Raw genomic sequence first — 7,981 nt, forward strand, 5'->3', positions numbered from 1 at the left:
TTACTTCTTTGCAACCATCAAAAGGATGGACAATAATATATGTTCATGGATAAGAAAGACCTCATTTTTACACAACCTGGTGAGGTTAATCTGTTGGATATTGTAAAAGTTTTGAGTTCAGCAATAGGGACACTATCTATTATATAGACCTCATCTACTTATTGAAAATAACTTTTCCGATTAACATTGCTTTCTAGTATCTTGTCATTAATATTCACTATGCATACATAACATAGCTTCCAAACCGCAAAACAGCCATATCCTCAACATTGATTGAATTGAGTACTTTGAAGGTTGTCACTTGCTATAGTAGAGTACGAATGGTGAGCAAGAAAATTTAGTTCTCAACAAGAATATCATAAGACACGCACACACAAAGGTTGAGATCTCGGGTTGCAATATATTCCGAGAAAGGGGATTGATTTTTAGCTCTCTTGAAGGGCTTCTATACTAGCAGCCCTTTTGGCGTGCACATGCACACGTAACACACACATACACACATAGGTTTGAGATAGAGGGAGGCTATATCTCTCAAAGGACTGCTATAGCAATATATCTCTCATCAATGAAATGAAGAGGATTTGTTTTTAAAGCGCCTCGATGGAAATAGCTTCTTGTTCGGGTCTTTTAAAATTAACCATATCCGGCAATACATCTTTGGTAGCACCACATGAGAGTCTCCTGAGGCTCGGGGAGACAATCATGGTCGTTGACGATGATGCATCACCATCCAGCTCTAGGTTCATAAAAGATTTCCTTTTATGTGATTCCTTCCTATGAGCCGTCGTGCCCTCTATGTCATCTTTCATCATTACCCCATCCTCACCTTCCTTACCACCTTCCGATCGGATACCATCTCGGCTTTCATCCCGATCTTCTTTGTTACCACCTACGGAAGGATTCATTGATGTCACTGCGGTTAATGGCACCATTGGTCCGAGACCATAATGTTCTCCTTCTGGTTCTTCTTTGTATTCTTTGTGTTCTCCTTCACCTTGTTCAGCCACAATCATTGATCCCATGAGTACACCCCTCGCCTCTTCCAAAACTGCGGGACTGTCATCCGAAGCATATAGAATCCTTTGCACCGCAACAATTGCCTGTGCACATTCATCAAATGCGTTTTGCCTTTCAGAAACTAGCTGCTATGTAGTAGAATTTGAGCAAAAATAATAACAAACCCTAAAGTAAAACCACACAACTATATATAATGTTGGGCTAATCTTTTAACCTTTTTTCATGTAATACCCTAAAAACATATGCAGACATGGATGTCCTAAGATTTCAGCTTTTCATGAAACATTATAAAAGCATATAAATACTGGGAGAATCTCTCAAACTTTTTCATGAAATCCTATACAGCTAATATAAATATAGTCGTGAAACCCTACAACTATAGAAACATAGGTCTAAGCATTAAACGTTTAATGACATTTAACTTAAAAATAACAAAATCGAACTTGAGGCCTCTAAAAAAGGGCCACTAAGCCATTCACTGAATAATTGCTCCAAATGGTGATCATTGAAAATAGCCATGAGAACCACCAATCATTTGGCTTTCTTAACCACTATACATTTATTTAGAACATGATGGATAAAAGTTAAATCAGAGAGGGATTTGTGATACAAATGTATCAATCCTTACCGGCATATGTTCCAAACCCGGGTTTTGACATAAAATCTCAATGTCCCGGAGCTTTGCAAAGTAGAAATCACGCTCTTTCTCCAGATTGTCCACCGAGAGCTTTAGCTCAGTCATCTACATAGACAATCACATTGGTATTCCATACTAAAACAATAAACTTGAAAGGATTATTTCTTTTCATGACCATATAATATTTGTAGTTGACACTTGTTTCCATGATCATGAGTGAGTTACCTCTTCATAGAGAATGTCAAGTTGGACGGCAGGAATCATTGACGAATCGGAAGACAAAGAAGGAGAAACAGAGCTTGACACGGGGGGCATCTTACCATTCTTGGCACCTAAACGATAATCAGATTTTAGTGAGGCACCAACTACAACAAAGTATGTAGTAACACCCTACCGCATTTTTATCATATAATACACCTAGCATAGTACGTAATATACTCGAATGCATTGGCAAACATTCTTTTATATACGAATGCCAATGAATGCGTATGTTATCAAAAACATTCTTATGTTTTTTTACACTTTTTACCTTAAATTTCTTACCTTAGAATAAATAATGAATACAAAAGTATGGTATTTACCATACTTCAAGGGCGTTTATCATACTCGAATGTGAATGCGCGTATGGTACGTATGATTCATACTATGACACCTAGTACTACGAACTACATGAGTTAACATCGTCATGTCTACATATTCTGTGGAAGGAGCTAATTTACCAAGCATTCGTTTACGCACTATTGGATTATGTCCATACTCTATCAATCCTATCACATTGCATAATTCCTTCCTTCAGTCTATATGTTTGCAATAGAAACCTAGCTATCAAACTCAATTTGGGCACATCCGGCATCATTCTCCTTTTCGGTTAGGCAATGGATTTACAGTTAGAAACAAACACTCACTCTTAGTTACAGCCTGTGGTGTTGAAACCTCGACACGTTTTGGACCTGACATGGTTGTCGTGGCTATCTTATTAGCTGCAGATGCTACCTTGTAATAAGCATTTGATGAGGCTGACTTCTTGTTGGTATCTTTGCCTCCCTTACATCCTTCTCTCCTCTCAATAGCATTGTAACTGGATTTATAGACAAAATTTATCAATAAAAGAGATGATGCAAAGCAATGCATGAATAGAAAGCAATATGTTACTACCATCCTTCATTAACAAAAAAACTTGGATTCAATTTTGGGCCACATCACAACTCTAAATTCAGTGACCATGATGGTTTTTGAAGACCTCTATGCATATTTTGCTAATGATAGGTCATATGACAGAGTTTTGGTAACACCGCCGACACTTTCTCGCATTCCACAATGCAGAAATATATCAATGGCATTTCCTACAAGGCCCAATTTGGCATCCAATTCTTTCCTAATCACACGAAGGTTCTTTTAAATAACCTGACGGAGCCTCCATTGATCGAGTCACAATACCGCTTCATCCACTGAACAAATTCCAAGTTATCTAGAGGCCTTCCTTTCACAAGCTTGTTCACTTCAATATGCTGCAAAGATTGTTGAGTAAGAAAGTTCAATACTGAGATAATACATGCTACCGCACGATGAATAACAGTTCCCCTTTAAACAAGGATGCAAAGTTTATGATGATTCTTTTGTAGCAAGGCTTGCCTTGTCAATCTTCAATTTGTTGAAGACATCTTGAAGAACCTTGTAGTTTTGTATGCATTCGTACTCAGTCTTTGCATCAAAGTTAACCTAAGGTAAATCGAATATATACATATGTACATGATTAGATGTGTTCAGAGGAAAGTGCAATAGAACAAAGAGAGAGTGTGTGCGTGAGAGAGAGAGAGAGATAAAACGATAATTTAACCTTATGCATGGGAACTACACCAGGATGAACTGAATCCATGAGCTGACAATAGACAGCTCCTTTGGATGCCTGTGGAGAAAGAGTGAAACAAGAAACAAATGCTGTATAAGCCCTTAAGTTCATTCTCTCTGAGTTGAGGTGCAATCCAGAACAAAGAAACCCTAATTTCATTCAATAGTTGTATGAGACACAATGGATATAATGTTCGAGAACCACAAAGAGAGCCCTATTTTAACTACTCTGGGCAAATCCCAAAGCAGTGAAAAGTAAACCCAAATTTCAGCTATTTTGATCAAAACACCCAAGAACAAAAATGAGCGTAATAATTTTCATCAATATTTGTATGATTTTCATAAACGTAGTAGAACCACAGCGAACCCCAAAAATGGATCAAATGTTGAATAAAAACCCTATACTTGATCAATGATGAGCAAAACCCCTGATTTCCTCCACACTAACAAAAAAAAACAGAAAACAAAACAACGGTAGATAAACAAACATAATCCTAGAATGCCATCGATGCTTGTAATGAGCCCCTAATTAGAAAGAAGAAGAAGTAGATTCGACAATGTTGTATGAGACCCAAACCAGAATAATGCAATAACAAAAGTATGTGGTAATGCATATGTAAATAAATGTAAACCCTAAACTTGAGGATCAGAGCTTGTTATGGTACAGGGAGGACGAAGAAAAGACAAACGAAGATCAGACGGACGGCACCGACCTCTTCTACTTTGATTAGATGGAGACGCAGAGTAGAGTTGATCCATTGCAGGATTTCGTTGCGACCCACAAAATAAGCACCATCCATCATCCCAAAAGCTCAGATGAATTCAAAGCGCGCGCAACACACACGCACACACGCACACACGCCGAGAAACAAAAAGAGAATCACAGAGACAGAGACAGAGAGGAAAAGAGGAGCAAGAAAGAAAAGAAGGAGAAGGAATCACACAAAGGAGCAAGAGAAAGAGAAGGAGTGGGTCTTCCTAATCTGCAGCAACTTCTGCTTCTTCTTCTTCTTCTTCTTCTTCTTCTTCGTTGGGGCTATGGTGGGAACAGAGAAAGACCCAACATGCAGATATGTGTGTGTGTGTGTGTGTGTGTGAAGAAGGATTTAGTTAGAATGAATAAGGAGGTTTGTAATGTCTTTAAATCATGTCTTTTGAGTGTGTGTGTGTGTGTGTGTGAAGAAGGATTTAGTTAGAATGAAGAAGGAGGTTTGGAATGTCTTTAGATCATGTCTTTCAGTGTTTGTGTGTCTGTGTCTGTGTCTGTGTGTCTGTGTGTGCGCTTTAAGAAGGATTTGGTTAGAATGAAGAAGAGGGAGGTTTGTTATGTCTATCGATCGTGTTTGTGTCTGTGTGTTTGTGTGTGTTTGTTGGATGTGGTGGAAGGGAGTGGTATATGCCTGCGTGTCTGTGTGCGCTTGAAGAAGGATTTGGTTAGAATGAAGAATAGGGAGGTTTGTAATGTCTATCGATCGTGCTTGTGTCTTTGTGTGTGTTTTTGTTGGCTATGGTGGAAGGGAGTGTGGTATATGTATGTGTGTGTATACTGTGTACATACATATATAAGAAGTTTGCCCCCCCCACCCCCCCCCCCCCCATGAGCTCGGTCCCGTCGAAGCTCCTCATCCTTGCTAACAACAATGCACATCCTGTTGTCCCCTCTTGATGGATGGATGGATGGATGGGTTGTCCCCTCCATGGCTAACCACATTTATGTGAATGTGCATTACTTTTACCTCAGTCTCTGCTCTCTCCTATCTTTCTTTCATCAATAATGTTGTCCCCAAACAGTCTGTCACCCTATATATTTATTTCTTATCATTTGCATCTACGCCAAGGCTCGACACTCGCTCATTACACAACTTCACTAGGTCAGATCACACACACTATGTACGGGGTTTAGTTTATGACCTTTCCGCCGTCTTTACCGACAATAGAAAATACAAGGTCTTGCTATTGGATTAGCCTGCCATAAAAGGATTACCTCTGCATCATCCTCATCTCTCTCATCCATCAACCTTCTCCCATGCATATACTTTCTCCTATCATAAATTATTCATTGGTCCGAAAATTGGCTAGATGACTTGCATCCAATAAGTACCATGCATCAACATGTTCATCCTAGATTGGCACTCTGTCGTGTAATAACTTATAATATTATTCAATATTATCTTGTCCACATAGCATGCAATTAAACGAGGTAGCAAATAGACGAGGCCCACCACAAAATATGTCGTTGGAATGGTACTCTGACATCAAACCCCATCTCCATGTGAGATGTGATTCATTTATAATTATAAAAAATAGACATCTTTTAGGTAGCATCGTCATGATGGGATGTTTTTTATTAGACATGTTTTGGTGATGAGAAACTTTTTTATCCAAGGCTTTGGGTTCCATGCATGTTCTCTTGTTAACTCTAGACAATATGCAAACTTTTCTTTGTAAGCACATATGGTTCATCTTTTCAAACATGGATTCGAGCATCCAAATATTACGACATCATGTGACCGTGACGTATAACATGGCATGTTTGGGTGTATAATACCTTGGCATTAGTGTTGTCATATTTCCAACTCTGTATTAAATTCAAAAGATTGTTAGTTTAGGTATATCGAGTGAACCTTAAGATGATATCATATTGTATTCTAGTGATGGGATCAATGAAGGGGGTTAAAGTAACATCGCAATGTGTTGTCAAAGATTCAAGGAAAGTAAATTTGGGCAAGCCAAACTCAAGTCTAAAATTTTTATGTTTTTTGATGAAATATATTGTGGTACCGTTAATGGACGCAATGCTATGATACATTTTGGAGGCAAAAAATGGCACGTTGAATATTTCATGCACATGTGATATTCACATTGAGATGTTTTCTAATCAAGATTTGTGCATATGAATTGGTCTCAAGCCACACATAACTATGCAACATAACTTAAATGGCAAGGTGAACAACAACCATATGTTGGATGGTGACATGAAGCTCAAAACATTTACGTGGTGAGGTTCAATCCAATACTTGAGGAATACAATAATCGATTTGAGTGGATAGCAAAAAAGTAACACCTAATTATGTGCATTGGAGGCTAGATCCTATTGCCAAACCCTATACTCCATACGGGCTTTCATAGGCTTTTGCGACAAACATTAGCTTCACTAACGTGATATACATGTGATGACAATGAAAGCATTAGGAGTTTCTTAATTTCTTGTCATTTTGCTTGAGCTTTCATTGATGGCCTTCATGAACATGTGGATGTCTTTGTAGTGAAGATATCAACATAATTAATAAAGTTGTAATGCACACAAAAAATGCAAACTGAACAAGATAATTTTGAGCTCCTTCTATGGAAGACGACAATATCAAGAGTCATGTTTTCCTTTCTTAAGGTTAAGTTTTCTTCTACAAAGTCGAGACCAAGCCATACACACCAATAGTGTAATGGCCTTTTATTTGTCCTTCTAATACAAAAAGAATGGTATGCCCCACATTTATGGGAATATTGTGACCAGTGGTTGGTGATGCCACAAATTCAAACATCTCATTACAATTGGATAACAACACTAATTAATGGCATTGTTCCTTGGGTTTATACATAACAAAATGAGGATAGCAAGTATTCAACAAACGTTGTTGTTACAATCAACGATCCAACTAACATGTTTTGCATATTAGAGTGTAATATCGAGAACATAAGACATTACATATATAAACATGTTAAAAAAAGCAATAGAAGAAAGCAAAACATGCAAGTATTTTAAACGAGTGTGCATGCAAGACAAAGAGAGATTAATGCCATAAATCTCAAGTGTTATCTTTAATGCGTAGAAAGAATATTATTGCTAGTAGTAGAAGGATTAGAATTTATACGAGCCCCTTTTTAAAAAAAATTAGGATGTTACGTAAGTATGCAAAATTGATGAGAGTGATTGCACGAAACTAAGTAATCAAAATAATATATTCCCTTCCGTTGTTGTCCCTTTGCCTTTTATTTTGTTCTCCATAGAGACAACTCACGTGGAGTTAGCAACAAAGCTTATGAAACACAAATAATGAATACACTTTCTTTAAATGAAGGTCGCGAGTTTTTTGGGGGATTATTGACATTGATTAAAATATTATATTTTTGCAATCAATTGCAACTTTCATATGTTAAAGAGGATAGAGAGCTTTCGTTAATATGATGGATACATAAGAATTTAGTCAAATCTGTATGTTAGTATAATTAGTAGTTAGTGTATTGCCATTAGCCTAGTGTGAAGAATACAATCCTCATTATAGTTTTTCTTTTATATGATATTGTAATGCATCCAATTTTTGTTAAGAGTGCATTAATCTTAATTGAGCCACAAGGGTACTATAATTAGGTGGCAAACTTTTTCCTTTTAGTAAAAATTCAGAAATTTTCGGAGTACTCCAAACACTGATTCAGAATCTCAATTAAAACCTCAATGTGGGATCGTAATTTGCTATTAACTTT

At 37.3% G+C, this 7,981-nt stretch overlaps 1 protein-coding gene across 1 annotated transcript; it reads right to left on the reverse strand.

The window, feature by feature from the left end:
- Positions 1-262: 262 nt before the first annotated feature.
- LOC147855127 (microtubule-associated protein RP/EB family member 1A-like) lies at positions 263-4,363 on the reverse strand. Its single transcript, XM_087330499.1, has 8 exons — positions 4,216-4,363; positions 3,492-3,560; positions 3,287-3,373; positions 3,059-3,162; positions 2,560-2,732; positions 1,880-1,986; positions 1,646-1,759; positions 263-1,100 (listed from the first exon to the last, which is right to left on the reverse strand). The coding sequence occupies exons 1-8, from the start codon at positions 4,303-4,305 to the stop codon at positions 588-590; spliced, it is 1,257 nt and encodes a 418-aa protein (XP_087186625.1). The 5' UTR covers positions 4,306-4,363; the 3' UTR covers positions 263-587.
- Positions 4,364-7,981: the final 3,618 nt, after the last annotated feature.

Source organism: Azolla caroliniana, unplaced genomic scaffold (assembly GCF_043228905.1).
Source record: "Azolla caroliniana isolate FFs.n. ecotype wild unplaced genomic scaffold, voAzoCaro1.0.p SCAF_14, whole genome shotgun sequence".
NCBI lineage: Eukaryota > Viridiplantae > Streptophyta > Polypodiopsida > Salviniales > Salviniaceae > Azolla > Azolla caroliniana.

Coding starts and splice junctions, on each gene's coding strand:
- LOC147855127 (XM_087330499.1), bottom strand. CDS start 4,305: ATGATGGATGGTGCTTATTTTGTGGGTCGCAACGAAATCCTGCAATGG. Junction 3,374..3,491: donor GTGTAGTTCCCATGCATAAG/GTTAAATTATCG, acceptor GATTTACCTTAG/GTTAACTTTGATGCAAAGAC. Junction 1,987..2,559: donor ACCACAGGCTGTAACTAAGA/GTGAGTGTTTGT, acceptor ATTATCGTTTAG/GTGCCAAGAATGGTAAGATG.